This window comes from Schistocerca cancellata, chromosome 2 (assembly GCF_023864275.1).
Source record: "Schistocerca cancellata isolate TAMUIC-IGC-003103 chromosome 2, iqSchCanc2.1, whole genome shotgun sequence".
NCBI classification, from domain to species: domain Eukaryota; kingdom Metazoa; phylum Arthropoda; class Insecta; order Orthoptera; family Acrididae; genus Schistocerca; species Schistocerca cancellata.
Genome location: NC_064627.1, coordinates 994,147,967 through 994,174,483, shown reverse-complemented (window position 1 = coordinate 994,174,483; position 26,517 = coordinate 994,147,967). Strand labels below are relative to the sequence as shown.

The 26,517-nt window shown below is 41.9% G+C and overlaps 1 protein-coding gene across 1 annotated transcript in view; it reads left to right on the top strand.

The window, feature by feature from the left end:
• The window catches only part of LOC126160425 (neuropeptide CCHamide-1 receptor-like), a 54,020-nt gene extending 30,687 nt beyond the window's left edge, over positions 1–23,333 (top strand). The window contains exons 3-4 of the mRNA XM_049916906.1: positions 22,952–23,144; positions 23,268–23,333. Of these exons, the coding sequence (XP_049772863.1) occupies positions 22,952–23,144; positions 23,268–23,333 (259 nt within the window). The remainder of the gene's footprint in view (positions 1–22,951; positions 23,145–23,267) is intronic.
• Positions 23,334–26,517: the final 3,184 nt, after the last annotated feature.

The following is a 26,517-nucleotide window of genomic DNA, read 5'->3' as shown; positions in this document are numbered from 1 at the left end:
CCTACTATTTCGCCAGATTCGAGCAGAAGCCTTGCAGGGGCTTCTTCAGTATGACTTGTGTGTCCAACCTTTTGGTTCGCTCTTCTGTTTTGTTGAAATGGTAATTTATGTAATACGTACGGTTGTCTTTAATTTCGCCGCGCGCGATTAGCCGAGCGGTCTAAGGTGTTGCAGTCCTGGACTGTGCGGCTGGTCCCGGCGGAGGTTCGAGTCCTCCCTTGGGCATGGGTGTGTGTGTTTCTCCTTAGGATAATTTAAGTAGCGTGTAAGCTTAGTGACTGATGACCTTAGTAGTAAAGTCCCATAAGATTTCACATACATTTGAACACTTTTTTGTCTTTAATTTCAGTTTCTTTAACTCTTCCAATAATCAATTGCCGATAATCTGGGAAGTAGGTCTCGCAATCTCGTACTGCCATTGAGCTGGTGTTCGTGTCCTGATTCCGAGTCTCCTCCTGAAACAAACTTGCAGTCTCCAGGAAAACTTCCCTTAGAAGAGTGAGGGGCAAGGATTGGGGCGAGCTTGTCATTTTATGGATCTGTGGTGTTTGAAGTCCGTCAGCAGTTGGTGTACCAACCGCAGTGCACGATTCTGAGCTGTATACGTAAATCCTCCTGGTTTCGTCACATTTCGGTTGCTTAGTTTAGTATCGACCATCGCAGTGACTTATACAAGGCGACCCTGTGGTGTGGTTTTGAGGCTGATGTTGCGGCTTTAAGCCTAATCCAGCGCTATACCCGACAGATACTGGACGTGGTGGCGCTACTTTTCTGAGTGTCCAACTAGAATCAGCACTCCATTAGCCGACGGCCTGCGGCTACCTGAGACACGCTGACAACGATGTACACTGCTGCCAGTTAGAACTGTAGCATTCTGTGGGATCAAAATGGCTTAAAGCGTTCTACAAGTTAGGATATGGTAACGTTACCGATTGATCGTAACCTCAAAAAGTAGGTAGTAGACAGTACATCTACACTCCCTAAATACGGAATGATTACCTATAGGATTTCTCTTTCAGAAATTGTATGACATTAATCATCTTGAGATTGAAGCTCTTCAGCCGCGCAGGATTAGCCGAGCGGTCTAAGGCGCTGCAGTCATGGACTGTGCGGCTGGTCCCGGCGGAAGTTCGAGTCCTCACTCGGGCATGGGTGTGTGTGATTGTCATTAGGATAAATTAGGTTGGGTAGTGTGTAAGCTTAGGGACTGAAGACCTTAGTAGTTAAGTCCCATAAGATTTCACACACATTCGAAGCTCTTCGGTTGGTGTTTGCTTACAAATAAATTTGTTTTTGGAAGGGGTTCGCCTTGAGAAAAAGACATTTTTTTTCTTTTCTTCTCTTACCCAGTCGCGGTTTTTTTATCTTTTGTATAGCACTTGTTTTCCAGTTTCCTTTCACAGTTTGTCATGTGCAGCCTTGTAGAACTTAATGCAGAAATGTTCAAAATGGTTCAAATGGCTCTGAACACTGTGGGACTTAACATCTGAGGTCATCAGTGCCCTAGACTTAGAACTACTTAAACCTAACTAACCTAAGGACACCACACGCATCCATGCCCGATACTGGATTCGAACCTGCGACCGTAGCAGCAGTGCAGAAAAGTTTTTTACTTCGAAATACTACGACCAAGAATTTTGTGTTCAGGTCTGACATTAATTAATTCTATGTAGAAGACACCTAACAGCACGAGTCGGGATTCGATAGAGGCAGGATCATGATCTGTCGAGACTGAATTTTTATAGTTGCACGTGTTGACCGGAATACAGCAACTGTCACATAAATATAGAATCTATCAGTTCCAGAGTGCCATACTCAACCCCATGCTGGATCTCAGCGGCTCCAAGTGACTAGCGCTTGATAGGACAGACATTTTGTTTGTCCCATTGTGTAGGATCTTACTGCCACGTCATATTCTTTGAGTTGGGAAACGGTCTCCATGCAGACAAGCATCCACTCGGACGGTTCGATGACATCTGAAGAACTACCGACTGTCAGCACAGAGACCACCGCTGCGGCTTCCCCCTTGACGTGATGGTCTCGCGGTAGCGTTCTCGCTTCCCGAGCACGGGATCCCGGGTTCGATTCCCGGCGGGGTCAGGGATTTTCACCTGTCTCGAGATGACTGGGTGTTTGTGTTGTCCTCATCATTTCATCATCATCCAGGAAAGTGGCGAAATTGGACTGAGCAAAGATTGGGTAATTGTACGGGCGCTGATAACCACGCAGTTGAGCGCCCCACAAACCAAACATCATCATCATCATCATCACCTTGACGTGACAGTAGAGAGGAACACCGGCAGTCGTGCGCCCAGCAGCAACACTCGACACAGGGCGGCTACCGGCTCGTCTTTTCACACGAGCCCTTGTTCTGCATATAGCATCACAATGGAAGCATCCGCATCAGTGAAACCTCCGAGGAGAATGAACGCTGCCACATCGCATTCGTCGCGTGGGCCCAGCAAGTGGCGCGATGAGGAATACCACTGACTTCAGAGGAGAATTACCCCTAGTTTGCTTTGCCAGCGATTTGATCAGTAATTGTTACATTGGTACCGTGTTAAGGAGGCAGGGTACTTTTACGGCTCCATATTTTGCTAAAAATCAGCACCTGTTTCTTTCATGCACTATTTCTTTTGTAAATGTTTTAAAGTTCTGTAGTTTATAACACTAAATACAGAATACTTTCTTAACTATTTCCGAGTATCTTGAACAATTAAGGACGTATCGATGGTTATGAAAAATAATAATTAAGAAAGGTGATGCACAAGATTTTCTAAAATGCTTTTTCAGATTGAAGTACCATTTAAACCAATAATACACATGTGAAAGTATCAAATTTTTATCAGGTATGAATCAAATATTGGCTGAGATACTATACAAGCTTAATTCCGCGCATTAACTATATTAACCGAAATTAAAGTATTATATCTCCTAATTTAATTTTTACAATATTTTACCTAATTAAACGTTTTGTTTCTCTATAACTTAGTTGAACCTACAATAAAGCTTATGTCTACTAGACAGGTGTAGACAATTGTAAGTTACAGAAAAAAAGGTGTAATTTTTTATAAAGAGCTATGTGTAACTTAATTCTGAAATGTACAACTTCTAGGAAATTACAGATTAACATTCCACTCATATTAAAATGGGTGTCATGATATCCTGTTGCATTTCTTCATCTTCTAGCTTCCTCTTGCTTTCTTTGTAGTACTTATTGCTGCATTGTTCAATGTACATGAGTTATAGTTTTGCCTACATACCTGAGCAGAAATAACTATTAAATTTTTTGTTGCTTGAGGTTACCAGGGAGATAAATGTATTTTACATAAATGAATCTGTAGCTACGTAAAAGAAATTATCTGCCTATCAATACAATTCCACATTTAATTCGTCATTATGTGTAAAATTATGGGGAGAGTGAGTTGTGATATAATTTCACAATCAATTATTAATGCTTATAAGTGCGTCTTCTTTGATAGAGGAAGTGGCAAAATGTAAACGGTGTAATATACGGATTGCCTGAAAGTAACTTAACAAGAAACTAGCAAGAAGAGTTTAGTATCCATGACAAACAGCATCATTCCTAAATAACTGACACGTGGGTTCCTCTCAGTGGTATGGACTGCTTTGTTTCTAAAATAGCTAACCCTGAATTTTCTGTTAAGGAGTTTGTTGATGTGTATCCCGTCAGTATTTATTGCACACTAATTTACATCTAGACTCGCAAAATATGTAGCATTTCGGCGGCAAACTTTCGGCAGGATGTAAACAAATGACTTCTCCAACATGAAAACAAACAAGAGCAAAGACAATCATTTACAGATGCTGAAAATCAAGAGTGTTACCAACATACGCAATATATCCCAAACAGAATCGCTGGAATCAAATACTTTCCAACTATAGCCCTGGTCAACACGTTCTCCAGCCCCCTCACGTATTGAAAACACTTGGTCATGCTTGCCGAGAAACAAGCATTCAACTAAACATCGGCTAATCTTTTTCTTGACATCTGGCATTGGGTTGAAGCAACATTGTACGACATACCCGTATCTGTCATTCCAGCTCAGTTAATTCGCTGCCATCCGTGCTATGGCCGTTGTTGTCACCAGAGTTCGCAGCTCCCTACACAAAACTTCACACCCTCTGTGCCCTACATGTTCCACGATACAATCTTACTCCAGTGTTGTAGACGCGCACAATAAACGAAATTTGGCCAAAAATATGAAAATGCCGCCAGAACTGCATGCTTGAACATAAATGTAGATGCTAGCCACCGTCGTTTTTAATGATGATACTCCACACTGATGTTAATATTTGTTATTTATGACGAAGTCTTCTCGGTTTATGAGTCAAGTTAAAACGTCGTTCTGCGGCAACATTTCGACAAATTTCCGACTCATGATCTTCAGGCAAAGTGTCCTTTGTCACAGAGCCGAGTGGAGGGTCTGTATGAGAGGCTCAAACGGTTCTGTGATCGTGTAGGCTGCTGATTCCTCGACATGCGCCATAGGTTGGTGGGTTTCCAGGGTCCGCTTCATATGTCAGGTGTCAACTACAGCCGGCCGCTGGGGCCGAGCGGTTCTAGGCGCTTCAGCTCGGAAACATGCGGCTGCTACGGTCGCAGGTTCGAATCCTGCATCGGGCATGGATGTGTGTTCTTAGGTTAGTTAGGTTTAAGCAGTTCTAAGTCTAGGGGACTGATGACCTTACATGTTAATTCCCATAGTGCTCAGAGTCATTTATTTTTGTCAACTACACACAGGAAGCGACTACACGTGTAACGGGGGCTCTGTGGTGGGGTCTAGGCGGTATTTTTAGGTTAGATAGAGGGTCTGAAGAAACTACAGAATCCGCGTTGTAAACTGTCGTAGCTGTGTTGGAAGAGAATCAGGGCTCCAAGCGCTATTAGATAGCACTGAAGCTCAAATCTTTATAGGTATGGAAAGACGGCTAAAGCAGGAAAAGTTCAGCCGAAATTATTAAAAGGACCTCAATGCGTTAGGTTGGTGATGGAATGTTTACTCATCTTATAGTGAAACTGAAGTAATAATACCTGTGATTTACTATGGGTAGAAATTATATTTGACAACCGGCATAAATTAATAATTAGTTCGATTTACCGTCTCCTTCCTCGCCCCCCTTCCCCCCCCCCCCTCCTTTTAGTCCCCAACTCAGATGATACAGTTGCTCAACAGTTCAAAGAAAACTTGAGTCTCCTTTCAAATAGGTACCTCTCTCATACAGTTACAGTTGGTGCTGACTTCTGTCTACCCTCGAAGTGTTGGCGGAAATACATGTTTTAGGCATAAAGAGTCGTCTGAAATTGCACTGAAGGTGTTCTCAGAAAATTATTTTGAACAGTTAGCTCAGGATACTACCCTAAGTGTAGTTGGTTGCTAAAACATAAGTGATCTCCTGAGAAAATAGGGCGGATCATGAAGAATATAGGGATCAGCGATCACAAGGTTGTTGTATCGAGACTGAATAACGTAACATCCAAATCCAATGAAAATAAAAGCAAAATACCTCTATTATAAAAGCAGATAAAAATTCGCTTGAGACCTAAGACATAGTATTCACTCCTTCTAATCTATGTAAGCGTAGACCAGACGTGGTTTAAATTCAAAGGAATAATATCTATGATAGTTGAGAGATTTTATTTAATTTAATCGTATGGCTAGGGCCCCCCGTCGGGGAGGCCGTTCGCCGGGTGCCGGTCTTTCAATGTGACGCCACTTCGGCGACCTGCAGTCGATGACGGTGATAGGATGAGGATGAGGACAGCCCAACACCCAGTCCCTGGACGGAGAAAATTTCCCGACCAGGCTGGGAATCGAACCCGGACCCAGAGGATTGACAATCCGTCACGCTCACCATTCAGCTATCTGGGATGGACAGTTGAGAGACATATACCAGAGACATTAGTAAGAGACGGTACTGACCCCTCCATGGTACACAAAATACGAGGGAACACTGTCCCACAAGCAACGTAAAAATCATGCCAAATTTAAAAGCACTCAAAATATGCCAAACTGGTGAAGTTTTACAAATGTTACTAATGACAGTGCCACTAAAAAAGAGTTTTTCCGAAATTCCTTCACCAAAGAGGCCGAAGTGAATGTTCTAGAATTCGAATCAAGGACAAGCGCAAATATGACTAACTTAAAAGTATGTATAGTCAGTGTAGCGAAACAGCTTAAATCACTTAATAAAGCCAAGGCTTCTGGTCCAGATAGTATATCAGCCAGATTCCTCTCAGAGTATGTTGATACAATAGCTCCATACTTAGCGATCATATGCAACCGCTCCCTCGTCGAAAGATCCGCACCTAAGGATTGGAAATTTGCACAAGTTATACCAATACCCAAGAAAAGAAATAGGAGTAATCAACCGAATTACTGATCTACATCGCTAACGTCGATCTGCAGGATTCAGGAATATGTATTGTGTTCGAGCATTATGAATTACCTAAAAGAAAAAGGTATATTGACAAACAGTCAACACGGATTCAGAAAATATCGTCCCTATGAAACTCAATTAGCTCTTTATTCACACGAAGTAATGACTACTATCGATGGGGGATGTCAGATTGATTCCATATTTTTATATTTCCAGAAAGCTCTTGACACCGTTTCTCACAAGCTACTTCTAATCAAATAGCCTGCCTATGAAGTATCGTCTCAGTTGTGCGACTGGATTCATGATTTTTCTGTCGCAAATGTCACAGATTGTAGTAGTTGATGGGGAATCATCGAGTAAAACTGATGTAATATCTGGCGTACCCCAAGAAAGTGTTACAGATCCTCTGCTAATCCTGATACATATAAACGATTTCGGATATTATCTGAGCAGCCCACTTAGATTGTTTCCAGATGATGCTCTCATTTACTATCTTACAAAGTCATCAGATGATCATAACCAATTGCAAAAATTATTTAGACAAGATAACTGTATGAAGCGAAAAGTGGCAATTGACTCTAAATAATGGAAAGTGTGACATCATCCACACGAGTATAAAAGGAATTTGCTACATTTCGGTTATTTGATAAACGACACAAATTACATTTCATTATAATAATACTTGTTCCATAGCTCATGGATACGATATTTAATAATGATGTGGAATGTGTCAGTTTAACATAAGTTTTCTTTACACAACATAATTAATACTTTAGTACTTCATACCTAAAATTTCATCTATTGAGTAGAAGCAGTTGTCATTCAGAAATTCTTTTTAATATGTTTTTCAATGCCGTATGGCTACTGCCAGACTTTTAATGCCATTTGGCAAATAACCCTTGCTGTGTCAAAGTCAGATTTCACCCAGAATAGTAGAGATGATCCTTTGCTCTAGTATTGTAGCTATGCCTTTCTCTATTATTTTTGAATTGAGAGGTGCTATTAATAACAAACTTCATAAGTGAATGTATGTATTGGGATGGTGCTGTGAATATCCCGAGTTCTTTAAATAAATGTCTGCAAAACGATCTGTGGTGGGCTCCAGCTATTATTCTGGTTATACGCTTTTGTTCAATGAATACTTTTTCTCTTAATGTTGAATTACCCCAAAATATGATGCTGTATCAAATCAGTGAATCAAAATAGGCATAGTAGGCTAATTTACTCGGATGTTTATCACCAAAATTTGCAATAACCGTAATAGCATAAGTAGCTGAACCTAACCATTTGAGCAGATGATGAATGTCTTTCTTCCAATTCAATTTCTCTTCAATGCACACAACCAGAAATTTTGAATATTCTTCCTCAGCAACGGACTTCGGTTCAAAGTCTGTATTTATCAATGGTGTTATGCCAGAACTGTATGTACTGTGTTTTCCCAAAATTTAACTAGAGTTCATTTGCAGAGAACTACTTAATAATTTTCTGAAAGACATTATTTACAATTTCCACAAATGATTCCTGTTCATTGCATGTGGCTACTATACTTGTATCATCAGCAAAAGGAACTAGCTTCACATCTTCATGAATACAGAGTGGCAAGTCATTAATATGTATTAACAAAAATAAGGGACCAAGACTAAACTCTGTGGGACACCATTCTTGATACCTCCCCCGTTAGAGAACTCTGCTGATTTTTGCAGACTATCATATTGTTAATTTCAACCTTCTGCATACCCCCTGTTAAATATAAATTAAACCATTTTTGCGCTGTCCTACTCATACCACAATACTTAAGCTTGTCTAGAAGAATTTCATGATTCACACAGTCAAAAGCATTTGAGATATCGTAAAGTATTCCAGTGGGTGCATTCGGTTATTCAGAGTATTTAATAGTTATAAGTGAAAACATATATAACATTTTGTGTTGAAAAACCTTTCTGAAAACCAAACTCGCATTTTGTCAGCACTTCATTTTCACAAATATGTGATGCTACTCTTGAATACATTACTTTTTCAAGAACTCTGGAATTCTTTAAATACCCTGTTTCAGTGAGCTACTGCATATGTGACTGAGAATCCTATTTATCTGTTGGGAACAAACTATCAGTACACTGTGGGAAATGCCATCAATTCCATGTGAGCTTTTACTTTTGAGTGAATTTATTGTTTTCCTAATTTCAGTATGAGAGGTGGGTTGAATTTCAGTTTTATAAAATTGAATAGATATTGCCTCTTCCATATACTGATTTGCATTTTTTGAACATAGCTGCTAAGGTTCAGTGAACATGTCAGAATTATATTAGAACAAATAAGCCCTCGGTCACAAATATTAAGTCAATTGACTTAATATTTGTGACTGAGGGCTTATTTGTTCTAATATGATTTGCATTTTCTCGTTAGTAGCTGGATCCTGTTTTCTCTGTAACACTTACAAAATGGTTATTAAAAATGTGTTATATTTCTGACTTTTTGTTAACAAACTTCTCATTGAGTTTTATAGACATTCAATCTTCCTGTGCTCTCGGTTGCCCTATTTCACTTTTGACAATATTCCAAATTATCTTAATTTTGTTATCGGAGGTGTTAATCTCAGACATAATGCAAGTACTTCTGCACTTTTTAAGAACATTTATTAATACAGTGCAGTAGTTTTTATACTGTTTCACTGTTTCTGGACCATTACTTGTTCTACGTATAAGATACATATCTGTTTTCTGTTTAGAAGATATTTCCATCCCTTAGAAAGTTGTGGTTTTTTCTATGTTTTCTTACAATTATATTTCAGTGTTTTCTCAGGGAAAATGTTTTCAAATATACTCACAAAGGTATCATGAAGTAGGTTAAATTTTAAATTAACGTCAGGTTCCCTATACACCTCATCCCAGTGTAACTGTTGCAAGCCTTCCCTAAATATGCAATTGTTAAATTGTTAATTGAATGCACTATTTTGGAGGTCTGTTTTGCATTATTGTATTGAGCAGTGTTATATACTGTACCTACCTGTGTATCATGATCAGACAGACCATTATTAACAGGAAAAGTTTTCATTTGACTAAATTTATCTTGGTCTATAAACACATTCTGTATCAGTGTGCTTTCCTGTACTACCCAAGTAGGAAAATCAGCAATTAGCGGCAAATTCAAAGAACCAAGTAATACTTCAAGGTCAAATTTTCTGTCGGACATTTTCATAACTTCTGCAATGAAATTCCCACAAATTGCTTCCCTCTGTCTGACAGATAGCACAAGAAAGAATCCAAGTTTCCCAAAAATAGCTAAAAATTTCCCAGTGGAGACCTATACACAGCTTCAGTTATTAAAGTACCATTATTTAGTTTAAGCTCACACGCACTTGCTTGTATATGTTGCTCTAAACAAACTTTTTAGCTTCTAAATTGTTCACACTATGATAAATTTTAACATTTATGGGAACTCCTCCTCTCTCCATAGTGTTTCTGCTTACATTTGGTGAAAGATTATATACACTTACATTAACCTGTCACTATATGATGTTCAGACAGGCATATTACACCTATCTTACCATCAGTTCCTAAATCTTCCAAACAAACTAGAAGGTTATCTACTCTGTTTTTTAATCCTCTGATATTCTGATGCTATATACTAACATTTTTTCACTGTGCTACTGTGCTTTTCTGAGAAACTTGTGGCATACTAACATTATTTTTCACTGTACTTTCATGAGAATCTTATGATATTTTAACGTCTCTACTGCCTGACTGAGCTTCTCGTTAGGCGGAGGGTCATTCAGTGTTGAATCATTGGACACTGGCCTTAGCCTAAAATACGGTACTCCCACGATTTTCAGTGCCTTCTCCTTAAAGATTTTGCTATCATCCCAGCCATTTACCCTTCCCATCCCTTTCCTACTGAGGAACAGGCTATGTCTTGTGAAGTCCCACCTACCAATATCATCAACAGAAACCAAACCTATGCCTGACGAAGTAGCCACCTGAAGCAGCTGATCTAGCTCCATATTGACCCTTCTGACAGAGCTGTTCAATTCGGACCAGTCATTTTGCCAACATTTGTATGGTTCGTTGTAGTTGCTATTTTTACCAGGTCACACTCAATATTGTAGCCCTGATGCCTATCAATACTGTTTCCCGCTCCATCCACCATCACAGAATGATCCTGTTTTGTAAAACCCTTGCACAATGGTCCTACATCATCTATGACTTGGCTAAGACATCCACTTGGCTTGATAAAACTTGTGACTTGGTATCTGTCACCTAATTTTTCCTGCAAGATCTGGCCCACACCTCTTCTATGGGTGCTATCTAACGACAGAACTTTCCTCCTAATTTCTACTTATTTGAAACAGTTTGTTTCTTGTTGAGTACTGACTGCACTGAAATCTCCTACAACTCTTCTGTAGTTAACTGAGGTAGGAAGGTAAATCTGTTTTTTGTGCCAATGATGAAACTGCCAGATACTGTTCTTTCTCCGTGGCCCCTGTTCCTTGCTACCATTTCTCACTCGTCTTCACCCTTCTCTCCCCTTAATCATATCAATTCCTCCCTAGCACTACCCAGTTCAGCCTTAAGGGCTTTACTCTTCATTACCTGTTCAGCTATTTCCCTATCCCTTGAGCATATTCTACAGTACTATGGAAGACACACATTTACTTCCCCAATTCCCATGCCACCACATTCTTCCCAATGTAACCATCTGTCACAAAATTGCATAGAAACCAAGAACTAACTTTCCTACGGTAGCTCAAACACTTCCCTCTCATGGTTGCTTAAAATATTTTTACAAAATTTATCTAACGGATAACAGAATTATTCTATTAAGTAAAGATCACAAGAGTCATTAAAGTTATGTGGAACATTAATATACATATATACTATTAATATAGTAACGTAACGCACTTAAACTAACGTTAAGACTCAAAACCTGCGTACCCGAAAAATTGGGCCTAAGATCGCGTATGCGCGATATGGATCTTACGCGTTTTGAAAAGAAATACAAGATAGAACTTAAAACACAAGTAGATAGGGCACTAATAAATGTATGTGTAATGAAGACAACCTAAATTCTTCACTTAATGTTTAGGCAGACGTCTTAACTTTCCATATAACCCTTCGTCTAAAGCGCGCGGAAACTGGCCCTTAGGTTATGTTTCTAACTAAGTTCCTTGTGGTGGTATACTAACTTAATTGGCAGTTATTATAATATTAACTACTTATCTTCAAGATCTCAATATTCAAGCGTATACCGTCTGCTCCAGGGCTGCCAACTGACCTGGCTGTGAATTCAACTAAACACTTAAGGATTAAAACTGGAATGATCACATAGATAATGTTATGGGGGAAAGCAAACCAAACACTGCGATTAATTGGCAGATCGCTTAGAATATGCAACAGATCTACTAAAGAGACTGCACATACTGCGCTTGTCTGCCCTTCTCTGGAGTACTGCTGTGCGGTGTGGCCCCTGCATGAGTTATGACTGATGGAGAACATCGAAGAAGTCCGAAGATGGACAGCTCGTTGCGCATTATAGCGAAACAGGGGAGAGAGTGACACACACATGATACGCGAGTTCGGGTGACAGTCATTAAAACAAAGGCGTTTTTCGTTGCGACAGCATCTTCTCATGAATTTTAAATCACCATCTTTCTCCTCAGAATGTGAAAATATTTTGTTGAAAGACACTTACATAGGGAAAAATGATCATCATTAGAAAATAAGAGAGATCAGAGCTCGCACGGAAACATTTAAGTGTTTGTTTTTCCCGCGCGCTCTTCAAGAGTGAAACGGTACAGAAACAGCTTGAAGGTGGTTCAAAGAACCCTCTGACAGGCACTTAATTGTGAATTGCAGAGTAATCATGCGGATGTAAATGTAGGTGTACATTTACATCTGACCATGACTTCTGACGCTTAACTTTTTTTATCAGCCACTGTAATTGACTTCACTATTCCGTTTGCACGGAAATCTTTCAAAGATACGTAACTTCTGATTTAACAAGTATATAAAACCATTTCTTCCATAATAACTTACTCCTCCTCTAGCATATTGTGGGGCTTTTCTCCGTTATAGTCTAGTCACTCACTGTATTCCACCAGTCGTCGCAACACAAATGTTTTTTATGCAATCTCCTGCATCCTGCGGATTCCTACAGCCGTATCAGGATAAACTTCTTTTTTACCCTGTCGGACTTATCCACACTTTATTAGTTCCAAATCCCTCTCTGCTGCTTTCGTTTTTGTTGGTTACTGTTCTAATGGATCGTATTGCTTTTCTGGTCTCTTTAATTGCTGTCTTCTCTTTTCTGGTTGATTTAACTATGAATTGTCTATCTCTTGTTCTCCTGTTCTAACTTAGGAGCTCAGTATAGTCTAAATAATTTTTTTCCTCGTTGCAGTATGCTTCTGTTCTATTGCAGCATACACTGCTTAGTGACATTAATTTGACAACCAGCCAAAAGCCCGAATTAACCACCTTTTCCATCGCACACCGCCGCGGCACGTGCAGGAAGGGGGTCAATGAAGTTCTATAAGATACTGACAGATGTGTGGCGCCATGCCGATTACAGTGTCGTGTTGAGGATCCACGACATGAACAGCCCGATCAAAGCGGTCCGACAGATTCTCGAGTGGGTTTTAATCGGGGGAGTTCGGTAGCCAGATAAGTACAGTAATAAGTGTGATTGGACCGTATACTTGCTGTTTCAGGAACGTACGCGTGCAGCTCCCTGAACACACCACCAAGACATCAAGTAATCATCGCCAGCCTAAGCATCACCCTCCACATACTGGGGATTAAAGGTCTAAAGTACAGCCAGTGCACTCGGTACGTCGTACCATTTCAAAGAAAAGCAACGAAGCGACTCGCAGGATGGCACTAAAAGCCTCGGGTCACTACGTTCAGTTTCTGTGTCACTTGGCCCATGTACAGCTGTGAACAATAATTGCCCTTTGCGAGGTACCTGACTCCAGATGTCCATTTCATGCAGTTCTCTTCGCAATGTTCGCTTGGGAACCCGCTGAGATTCGCGCACAGAGATTACTGTGTACCAGCGCGTAGTAATACACTGCGTGATCGGAAGTATCCGGACACCTGGCTGAAAATGACTTACAAGTTCGTGGCGCCCTCCATCGGTAATGCTGGAATTCAATATGTTGCTGGACCACCCTTAGTCATGATGACAGCTTCCACTCTCTAAGGCATACGTTCAATCGAGTGCTGGAAGGTTTCGTGGGGAATGGCAGCCCATTATTCACGGAGTGCTGCACTGAGGAGAGGTATCGATGTCGGTCGTTGTGGCCTGGCACAAAGTCGGCGTTCCAAAACACCCCAAAGGTGTTCTGTAGGATTCAGGTCAGGACTCTGTGCAGGCCAGTCCATCACAGGGATGTTATTGTCGTGTAACCACTCCGCCACAGGCTGTGCATTATGCACAGGTCCTCGATCGTGTTGAAAGATGCAATCGCGGTCCCCTAATAAGTGAGAAGCAAGAAGGTGCTTAAAACATTATTCTAGGCCTGTACTGTGATAGTTCCACACAAAACAACAAGGGGTGCAAGCCCCCTCCATGATAAACACGGCCACGCCGTAACACCACCGCCTCCGAATTTTACTGTCGGCACTACACACTCTGGCAGATGACGTTCACCGGGCATTCGCCGTAACCACACCCTGCCATCGGATCGCCACATCGTGTACCGTGATTCGTCACTCCACACAGAATTTTTCCACTGTTCAGTCGTCCAATCTTTACGCTCCTTACAACAAGCGAAGCGTCGTTTGGCATTTACTGACGTGATGTGTGGCTTACGAGCAGCCGCTCGACCATGCAATCCAAGTTTTCTCACCTCCCGCCTAACTGTCATAGTACTTGCAGTGGTTCCTTATGCAGTTTGGAATTCCTGTGTGATGGTCTGGATAGATGTCTGCCTATTAGACATTACGATCCTCTTCCACTGTCGGCGGTCTCTCTCAATCAACAGACGAGGTCGACCTGTACGCTTTTGTGCTGTACGTGCCCCTTCACGTTTCCACTTCACTGTCAAATCGGAAACAATCGACCTAGGGATGTTTATGAGTGTGGAAATCTCGCATACAGACGTATGACACAAATGCTACCCGTCACCTGACCACGTTCGAAGTCCGTGAGTTTTGCGGAGCGCCCCGATTCTGCTCTCTCACGATGTTTAATGACTACTGAGGTCGCTGATACGGAGTACTTGGCAGTAGGTGGCAGCACAATGCTCCTAACATGGAAAACGTATGTTTTTGGGGGTGTCCGGATACTTTTGATCTGTGCTGGAATGGTGGTACAGTTTCACCGCAGATAGTCATTGAGATTAAGCTTCATTCACTGACAAAAGCAATTTCTGTCAGGTTTGTACCGACTGTTAATGAAAAGACGTGACACGCGTCTCCGGTCCCTGTCTATTTGGATATTTTTAAGACCACTGTTCTTACACCGCTTTACATGGCTGCAAGTGATACACCATTGCTTGTAGACACATAGTATACTCACATTGGTACATCAACTAATCGGGCAAATTTTTCTTACGGTAGCGCACAGACACTACTTCAATGCTACGACTGGAGGGTCACATGTCGTCCTCGTACGAGTTGTACACAGTGAAACGTCCCCTTAGAACAATTATACATGACTGTGCTTAAACTGACACACAATATTTTTTTGGCGCAACGCAATCTGACTTTCAATAATCCCTACAAAAGAATGGCCCTGACTAACATTAACCTATACCTTTCACAAATCACTTACCTCACAAAAATCTTCGTTACTCAAACTACTGCAATACAGCGAGCGCCACTACTGCCAGCTAAATAAAAGATTCAAACTACAGAAGGCACTAACTACTGATAGGCATAGTTAGCAAATGAAAGATTTTAATAGAGAACAAACAATGTATTTACCTTAATAGTCATAATATATATAGCAGTTCATGACATCCAGCCTTACAAAATTCAAAACTCCGCCATCTCTCTCCCCACATCCACCACTGCTGGCGGCTCACCTCCAACTGCCTAACGCTACGCGCTGTTAACATCCAGCTGCCCAACACTACAATGGCAGACCACAATGCAAACTAGCCACAGACTGCACACAGCACAGCCAGTGATTTTCATACAGAGCGCTACGTAACGTTGCCAATAAGAAAACATAAACAGCCTACTTACAACAGTCTTCATATCCAATGTGAGCAATGACAGTACCTTTCTTACCTTCGTTATTTTTCAGGTGTTGGGTTGGTGCATGAGTTTGCAGCGTTCTCCCGTAACTTTAACAAATACAACTTCAGTCAGCAATAATGCATTCCCCTTCACTATTTACAACAGACTTCGATCTCTGGGGTAACATTTAGGCTCCACGACTGTAGAAACCACCTGGGTGCGAAGTCCTCATCGAGACACGTTCGGAGCGCATTTTTATCCGAAAAGGAAGCTTCTTGATTGAAGATTTTTCGATATAGAGTGGAAAAGGTGAGAATCTGAAGGCGCAAGATCAGGTGAATAAGGTGGTTTGCGAAATGATATCCCAACCGAATACTGTACAGCCTTTTCCGTCAGTCTAGCAGAATGCGGGCGGGATTACGTTGGTGTAGCATCACTTCACGCAGTTTTCCTTTTCGTTGTTCCTGAATTGCGTCTACAAGACGTCCAAGTTGCTGACAGTAAATGTCAGCAGTCGTGGTTACACCTCGGGGAAGTAATAAGTAGTGCACCACACACCATCGCTGTTCCACCAGATGCATAACATTATCTTTTGTTATGCACGCACGTCTTTATACGGGGACCTGGCTGACTTGCTTGTTCTCATCCATTTCTTTCTTTCCCTTCCCATTTCTCGTCACCATTAACGATACACGACAGGGATGATCGGCGTTGTTCACGAGCCAACTGATGACGAGCGAGCAAAAAATGTTTCAAATGGCTCTGAGCACTATGGGACTTAATATCTATGGTCATCAGTCCCCTAGAACTTAGAACTACTTAAACCTAACTAACCTGAGGACATCACACAACACCCAGTCATCACGAGGCAGAGGAAATCCCTGACCCCGCCGGGAATCGAACCCGAGCGAGCAGAGATGCACAACTGGCCACCCTCGGATTTTTGTGTTTTCTGCTTAGAGCATTTTGACAAATACACCATGGCATGCAAATGTCGCACGATGGTGGAATGATCACAGTTCATCACATTTTTCCAGTTCTCTAGTACTCTCATATCAATCCTCCTTAGAAAGAGAAAATCATTTTCTTGCAGCGTTCCGTCCAATAGCGTTATCCCAATACAAGGCGCAAATGTTCCTGGCTGATCCGCTGCTGTCGCCCTCTGATGAACTCAAACGGAAGAGTATGTCGGAAATGTTCAGATTTCTCCAGCCGGCACTCTATTTCCTATCGTCCACAGCTCCACTCCTTGCCTCCAAATGACAAAATGATAATATGTAAATTCATAAATTCATTTAGCAACAGTGAACTATAGATAAAAACTTACAATCGATAAATAAGCCCAAAGCACGAAGAATACCAAGATACAAAGTAGAAATGCTACGAACTTATGCACCAGTCTTATACATCTCATGAAATTACAAACGATTATCAGTTTCATCTGACTGAAACTTGCCAACAAATGTCTTTTCTTTCCCTTTCTCATGCACATCCTTTAAAACATCTGCTATATTTTCTTTTCTATAACGTTCCTAATGCAAAGTCGTCTTCTCTTCGAGCTGATGCGACAAGCTGTTTTGTTAATTCTGCTTTGTAATGTTCCTACAGAGGCAAACAGTACTCAAAAGATCGTCCACGTAGGTGACTTCCATTTCTTAGGAATCGCCACTTTTAGATTTAGTGGTCGTTCCACCTTAAATGACTCCATAAAGATACTCCTAGATTCTGTTGGAGTGTGAACGACCTTTGATTGCTCATGTCTTAATGCACTATGCCGTTGTTCTCACTCCAGGGTCATTATGCCAGGTATTTTCTTCCTGAACGCTATGCAGTTTTGTCGATATATATTTCAGTACCCCATTAAAATGCGTCCAAATGCTTACAATCAGAATATACTACTACGGCGGTCCGTCGATAAAACTCTTGCTATAAGCATATGGACGCATTTGAAACGGATAGCGTAATATATCTCGACAAATCCGCGTGGAACGTAAGAAGAAATACCCGTCGTAATGGCCTCGAGTGAGAACAACGGCACAGTGATTATTACACAAGTTGACGACCGCCTTTCACTCAGTGCAGCAGGTATTAGTATCAAGCTACAAGGAGATATGTGGGCGTGTTTAAAAACAATATCTCCGAATTTTTTTATGTGAAAACTCTTAAAGCTTTTTAAATATAACAAACGTTATTAACAATCTGCAACTTTATCTTCATGTCTAGACATTTATTTCTCTACACAGTCATCGTGGCAACGGTCGCATTTCTCTTAACGAGAGCCAAATCTGTTGCTAACGTCAGTGTAGAACGTTTGACTTTTGGGATGGAGCAAAACTTCAGCTCTGCTAGCATCGCTTCATCACTATCACACTGAAGTCCTCTAAGGTGTCCTTTAAGTTTTGGAAACAGATGAAAATCCGATGGGGTCAAGTCGGGACAGTATGCAGAATGATCGACGACGGTGAACCCAAGGCGTCGAATGTTGCAGATGTTGCGGCGCTAGTGTGTGGTCTGACATGCCATGCTGAAGGAGAGATTGCTCCGTGCGTGGACAAACTCTTAGAATTTGAAACTCAATTACAGCACGCTGTTTCTCACACATAGAACTCGGCTCTCTAGCGGCAGAGGGTTGAAAATATGTAGACACGAAGAATAAGGATGTAGAATCTTAATAACATTTGTTTCGTTTAAAAATCTTGTGGTCACATAAGAAATTCGGAAGCATTACTTTTCAGCATACCCTCGTAATTGTGTGACACACTACAATTTTTCCTGTTCCAAAGTCCCCACCAACCCAATGAAGATAGAATTAGCGGAATCAGTGTCCCAGATATCCATTCACATTCTATTGAATGTCGATAACTGTAATCATGGAATAAACAGAATTCCTGGAACCTTGGCTACCAGTTCGTTGTTTTACAAACTGTAATTCTATCCCAATTCACCGGCACTTGTGATCTGTGGGCGCTTGAGCGTGAGTATTGGACACATAAATCATATGCATTGTATTTCACTCTCCCCAGTACACAATGATAGCTATACTGGAATCCGATACCATCACATATAACGTGACAGTCCAGTCTACATTGAGTAATGATACACTGGTCTTGTATCAGGAGCTGTCTGCCTCTATCAGTGTAGTGCATGTGAAAAACTCATTTGAAACCAAAACAACTCACCCACAGGACTCTTCTCCCACATTTCAGTGTGTTTCCTCAATATATACTGATTTTTATAGCATGACAATACCACGAAGGATCGACATAGTTTCAGAGTAACTGATTCATTACACAACTTTTCATTAATGAAACACTTTCAGGAATAACAGGAAAACTGTATCTTATATCAGCTGCAGTACACAAAATATTTTGTAGATTTTCATTAAGTCCACGAAGAGTAAAGAAAAAGTTCCTCAGGAACGAGGAGCAGCTTCAGTATCACAAAATACTTCAACCTTGTGTGACCAATGGAGGGATGGATCAACCACTTTAGTACAATGTGTTTTATTGTCACTTTCCTTATACCACAGAAATGTCAAATTTCAAAACCGCCAAGAGTAACTGAAAAAATAATTTTATTTTATTACCAGTGGCGATCATCCAATCATTTTCAAGTATCAAAAAATTATGTACAACAGCGTGCATGGCAACATTCTTACTGGCATTGACAGGTAGACTGTGGTAAACAGAATTATGATACCTGAAGAAGATCAGATGATGAAAATCAGTATAATTTTAAAAAAAATTATCAGCAGCTCATTTTTTTTCCAAATACAAGCTGTGGGGCACCAACTGGACAAAATATACAGGGTGTTTCAAACTTGTGGGTCAAATTCAAACAGATGATTGTGGGTCCACAATCATTTATATTGAGATAGGGAACCAACGGTCTGAAATGTGTATTTATAATGTTATATACCTACACAGCTTACATTACATAACAACAACGTATCTCATAGTAATTGTTCAAAGCGACGACCGCCAGTCTCAATGCATGTATTGCAGTGATGCATGCTGTTTCGCCACACATTCGAGAAGATCCTCGATGCCTCTTGTACACTGGACTGGGCAGCGGGTGATAAACAGAGCAGACCCCTGACCACCAATTAGACATGCTGTACACAACTCACAGCCCTTGTGTCATGTGACGATCCCATCGCAACTGCGCATTAACCTGTGCCACATGCGCTATCCTTAGTGTTAGTTGTCCATTGCATCAGACATCTTATTATGTGTCTATGATGATGTGTTCTACTGCATACAGGCATGGCGTGTAGTCAAAGATGAAATATTACTCATTATGAGATTTGTCTCCTGTCTCGGAAACTGTCATACGGCTTGGAGAGCGGTGTGCTGACCACTGCCCCTCCGTATCCACATCCAGTGACGCCTATGAGCTGAGGATGACACGGCGGCCGGTCGGTACCGTTGGGCCCTCATGGCCTGTTCGGGAGGAGTTTAGTTTAGTTTTTCTGGGATTTGTCAGACATGCGTTTAATGTATGGGGCGGCAGGATGTAGTTTCCATAAAGCAGCACGAACTTGCACAGAACATTTTCTCAACAGGCATCATGCTAACTGGAAGATGTTTATCTCTGGGGAGACCAACTTGCAACAGATGAGGTCGCTGACGTCACAGAGTGCCAGCTAAGGTTCCCACCAAGTCCGATCACCAGACTGTGGAGATGGATCATGTGGCTGACCACCCAAGGACAAGCAACCATCAAATTGATCGTGAAACGCAAACTTCAAAGGCTACAGTGTGGAGAATACTGGTGGAGAAGGTGCTACACCCCTATCATAAAGTACACGTCGAAACATTGTGTACTGAACTGGGGAACTAGAAACGATGGAGCGGCTTCGTCCCGCCTAGCCCTCAGTGGTTCACAACCCCACAACAGGCCACAGCAGCCCACCCACCCCACGGCCGCCCCACACCGAACCCAGGGTTATTGTGCTGTTCGACCACCAGTGGACTCCCCCGAGGAACATCTCATACCAGACGAGTGTAACCCAAAATGCTTGCATGGTAGAGTAACTACGGTGTACATGTACACGGAGACAGTGTTTGCACAGCAGTTGCCAAAATAGTGTAACTGAGGCCAAATAAGGGGAGCCTGCCCACCTTAAAAAGCATCTACAGGCTGGCCGGCAACCGGATCTCGACACTGATCTGCAGGACGGATTCATTCTGGGGACCGGCATGCCTTCCGCTCGGGAAGCAGCGCGTTAGACTGCGCGGCTAGCCGAGCGGGCTGAAACGTTGGGACCAACGGATTTTGAACCCACGTTCACTCTGTCAATTGTGCCGAACTTTGCACAGTTTGTATTGTTCACAGATGTCGCCTCATTCACCTGTGATGATGTTTTCAACAGCCACAGCAGCCATGTCTGGCGTGAGGACAATCCCCATGCCACCAACAGTGGTAGCCGCCAGCAACGATCCTCTATCAACGTATGGCTGGGCACTGTCCATGATCACCTAATAAGACCTTATACACTGCATTCCTGTATGACTGGGCCATGTTAGCTACTGTTTCTGAGAGATGTTCTGCCACAGTTCTTGGAGACTATATCACTTGTTGTCCACTAAAGTATATGGTTTCGGCACAACGGTGTACCAACCCACTTTGGTGTTAATATCATCGAGCAACTGAGCAATTGGAAGGGGAGGTCCTATCCCATGGCCAGTGGGACTGCTGGATCTCACGCCCCTGGATTTTTCCCTCTGTGGTTACGTCAAGATGTTGGTGTACAAAACTCCTGTAGAAGAGCGTGCGGCAGAGCTTCGTGTGCCATTGCCGTATACGCACCGAGACAAGCAGTCGTGACTTTAAACAGTTACTATGAGATACGTTTTTGTTATGTGGTGTACCCGACACGTTAGCCGAGAGCGCTAATGCGCTGATTCGTGGACTCGGGTAGGCGCGCCGGCCCCAGATCGAATCCGCCAGGCGGATTAACGACGACGGTCGGTGTGCCGGCCAGCCTGGATGTGGTTTTTAGGCGGTTTTCCACTTCCCTCTAGGTGAATACCGGGCTGGTCCCCACGTCCCGCCTCACTTACATGCTCGCAGACATCTGAACACTTTCGCATTATTCCATGGATTACACTAGTCGCAGGCAGTTGGGGTACACCAATTCCGTCCTGGGGGGTGCAGGGTGGCGGCAGGAAGGGCATCCGGCCACCCCTTAATCTAACATGCTGACACTGCGTACCTGCGGGACAAAGGCACAAGAGAAAGAAAAAAGAATGTTTTTGTTACGTGGTGTGTGCTGTGCATTTCCATAACACAATAAATATGTATTTCTGAGAGATGGTTCCAGATTTTAGTGTAATCGCTTGTGGACACACTATCGCCTGTTTCAACCTGACGCAAATGGTTTGAGACACCCTGTTTATTTTACTCTTTTCGATGATTTGAAGTCATCATTTATAAAGAATAAGTTATTTCTAGAGGATTTTTACTCTTGCTGTCTTCTAATGTAACGGGTGATCAAAAAATCAGTATAAATTTGAAAACTGAATAAATCAGGGAATAATGTAGATAGAGAGACACAAATTGACACACATGCTTGGAATGACATGGCGTTTTATTAGAACCAAAAAAATACAAAAGTTCAAAAAATGTCCGACAGATGGCGCTTCATCTGATCAGAAAAAGCAATAATTAGCATAACAAAGTAAGACAAAGCAAAGATGATGTTCTTTATTGGAAATGCTCAATATGTCCACCATAATTCCTCAACAATAGCTGTAGTCGAGGAATAATGTTGTGAGCAGCACTGTAAAGCATGTCAGGAGCTATGGTGAGTCATTGGCGTCGGACGTTGTCTTTCAGCATCGCTAGAGATGTCGGTCGATCACAATACACTTGCGACTTCAGGTAACCCCAAAGCAAATAATCGTACGGCCTGAGGTCTGGGGACCTGGGAGGCCAAGCATGACGAAAGTGTCGGCTGAGCAGACGATTATCACCAAACGACGCGCGCAAGAGATCGTTCACGCGTCTAGCAATATGGGGTGGAGCGCCATCCTGCATACACATCGTACGTTCCAGGAGGTGTTTATCAGTCAGGCTGGGTATGATGCGATTCTGTAACATATCGGCGTACCTCTCACCCGTCACAGTAGGATTTTTGCTGTCCAGCGTCATCTGTCGGCCTTTTTGCGAACTTTTCTTTTTCTAATAGAATCCCATGTCATTCCAAGCATGTGTGTCAATTTTTACCTATCTACATTATTCCGTGGTTTATTAAGTTTTCAAATTTATACTGGCTCACCCAGTACATTCTCAGATTGATTTTTTCAGCATGTTTTGTTCCGTCTGTAGAGTCACTCATAAGGTCATCAAACTCTGAATGTCTGCAGGTTCCACCTGTATCCAAACTCCCGACTGGACTACAACCTGGCGTGGCACGGGCTGCGCATCGTGGGCTTCTGCCTGAGCTACATCAACTCGTGCGTGAACCCCATCACGCTGTACTGCGTGAGCGGCGCCTTCCGCAAGCACTTCAACAACTACCTGTTCTGCTGCTGCGCGCGCCCGGGGCAGGCGCGTGCGCGCAGCGGCAGCACGTGCACGGCGGCGCGCGCAGACGGCGCCGACCACACGTCGCTGGCGCACCTGCGCAGCACGGTGCGCGGCCGCAGCCACGCCGGCTCGCGACACAACTCCACCGTGCAGACGGCGCTCTTCCACACCGACAAGACGTGCGACGGCTCGCCGCCGCTCGACAAGTCGCGCCTCTAGCGGCGGCCTGCCCAAGTGCGGCGCGACACGCGCGGACAGAGCAAGCAGAACACCTTCTGAAGGACGCGCCCCTAGCGGTCGTCCTCCCGAACTAAGCACAGTGACTTGGCGCTTGTGGAATTAGAAGCGATGCCGATGGTGGTGCCCTCTTCTGCGACTGTGTCAGCATGTACCTCTAAATCGTTGGAGTTCGCTCCTATTTCACGGCCTGTCGTTCAAAAGGACAGCTCGCATGTCACTGTAACATATGCAGGTGTTTCACAGCAGCATATGGGTATGCGGTAACAGGTGTTGCTACGGCATATTCTGAAGACAAAACAGAGTAGACCTTTAGTCTCAGTGGTTTCCTAGGTTTAAGAGTATGAAACTACCAGGAACAGGAATGAGTTAGTTACATGTTCCATTTATCATTTTGCACTATACAAGGTAATGATGAGGAACCAGTCATTTCATATTCACATCTCAAGTTAAATTCCACATATGGATAACATTCTGAACATTTCTAAGTTTGTTTGGCTTTTTTTTATTTTTTATTTTTTACAAAAAGTAAACACTGATTTAGTAATTCCTACCCATCTCCGTCTAGGGGACAGATGGCGTTGTGAAGGAGAAAATTTCTCAATCTGTCAGACACTTTACATCTCTGAGTAAGTGACCAAAATATTTTTACAGGATTCTGCATCCCTCTTTGTACTCAAGATACCTTTAAAATAGATGTAATTTTTCCTTCCGATATTGTAATAACGCACGTCGTTGTTCCTTATGAACTGCAGTGGATTATTTACAACAAACTTCATGGGGGAATAAATATACTGTGAAGCCACAGTCACGTTGCCAAATTTCTTAAAGAGATATCCACAAGGTGATTTGTCGGTAAGCAACACATATTACTCTTAAAACACGTTTTTGCTCAATGAAGACTTTGTTCTTAAATCTTCGTACATCCATAGTTGAAATGGAAGAGAGTGGGACGTCAGCTGGTACAAATTTATATTAAAATTGAAGAAATTCCTCCAGCTGTATTTAAGGTGTCGATTTTATTTTGGCAACAGATGAGTATCTTCAGAACATTATTCCATTTGACATTATTGATTAAAAATATGCAAAATATGAAATCTTTAAGATCGTCTCTTACCAAATTCGATATATTTTGCAGATACATTTTTGTTGTTAAAAACAAATCTCTAATCATGCTTTCATGTCCACCCGAAACCTTACACGTTACTTGTGAGAATCTGCTTACACCTCCAGCCAGTCCATTCACAGTCTTACCAACTGACTGGACGTATTAGACGAGTCTTGCATTCAAAATACCAACGAACAAATGAAGATAAGTAAGAAATTCAATATCTGTCCTTACTCCAACTGTTGATTGCGGTCAGGACTGTTCAATAAACTCTCCCAACGTTTCTTGCAGCATTTGTAGCAAGATACATGTGTTGATATTGGTTCCTCGTGTCTAAATCTTATATCAACTCTTACACAAGTATTAAAAATCCTAGCAATTAACGTCTAGTTTTTCTTTTTTCATATAGTTTTCTTTCTTCACGTAATCTTATAGACAGTAATGAAATAGAGAAATGTGAGGTAATCTTGATGGGCACACGACCATGCCTTTTCAACCTCTAGTATTGGCTTCATGTGTGTGCTGTACAACTTACAGTGGAGAATGTCCAGTGGCATTTGTTAATAAGAGTTTAAAAGGCAACGCTACAATAAAGCAGCAATAACGTGTTAATTTCCTTTGACCTACGACATTCCCGTTGCTGACAGTTTCAAACCTCGGAAACCAATGTATAAATGTTTCCCTTCAGAACAGTACATTCGTAGTACACTTTATGTATATCCATTCCAGCTTGAAACAGCCTGAACACTGTAATATATCTTAGAGTCGGACGTTTTCTTTTTTGAACTGTCGCCTATACACACGTCTTATTTCAGCAACAACATTTTGTACAAAATTAAGAAACACCTACAAATACTTAAAAAATATCGGAACCTAGGGACCTTTGGCAGGTGCACGCAACCTGAGGAACCTTTGGACAGGTGCACGCAACCTTCTTCGCAGATCTTCGTCAAATTATTTGACTATTGAAACTTTAATTCTTGGCATATGCTCCAAATTTTCCGACATTTGAAGTGACAATGTGAAGAGAAACTGGGAAACTACTGACTGAATTAGTTAATTTATGTTTCGGATATAACACAGTCACTTCATTGAGTTGTATTCAGCGAGCTATTAAGGAAATGTAAGTCTCAATTCAGGTTATCTGACACACCTTCACATGATATGTGGATTTTCTGCTTACGAGAACCTGCAGTTCCAGACGTACATAGCTCATTTAAACGCGAAACCAAATCAGAAACGCGAACCAATCTTATACATCTGTCGTAATAAACGGTACTGCCCACACTGAAGGTCGAAAACGAACCTAAATGTGCAAGACGGCTCTCTGTCTCGTGATCGGCACGATCTACGTCTGTTTATCAAATTTCATTGCCGGTGGACAAGCGTGTATTCCATATGTCCAGATACAACGAGGTGGGGACACCAGTGTAGCAGGCGCTGAAAATATCCCACGAACTAAAACTTTGAGACTGAAACAAATAAACTTCCCGAAACGTTTCTTCCAACTGAGGTAATGTCGGAAATATCACCGGGAAACCAAATATTTATTCGTTAATCAAAATTTTCTTCACCGAACCTCGCCATCTTATGATTATCTTAATTTCTATCACGCATTGTTTTGTTTTTCTTGCAATACAATCACTTGCAGACTGAGGGTCGTTTCGAATGGTTTTAAGGCCTGTGGTATTTGTTCTCTTTTTTTGTCAACCAACACAGACAACTACTACCAAATTTACTACCAGTCCCTTATAAACAAATATTTCAACATTTGATCATCTTTATTTTTTCATTCGATCATGTTCATTATAAAACAGTTAATGTAAAAAGCTGAAAAGCGATACACATTATACTATGTAGCCTCGTGAGAATAACACTCCTTTAGTTAAAAGTGGAACTGGTGGTGGGAAGGGGTGCTTTTGCTTTCATGAAATAATATTATCCTTCTCGATACAATGTAATACAACATTTTTGTCTCACACTCCTTGCTGCTCATATATTTTGTAAAGTTGTTCATTGTAAAATATGGTGATAATGAAATCATATACTGTATTCTGT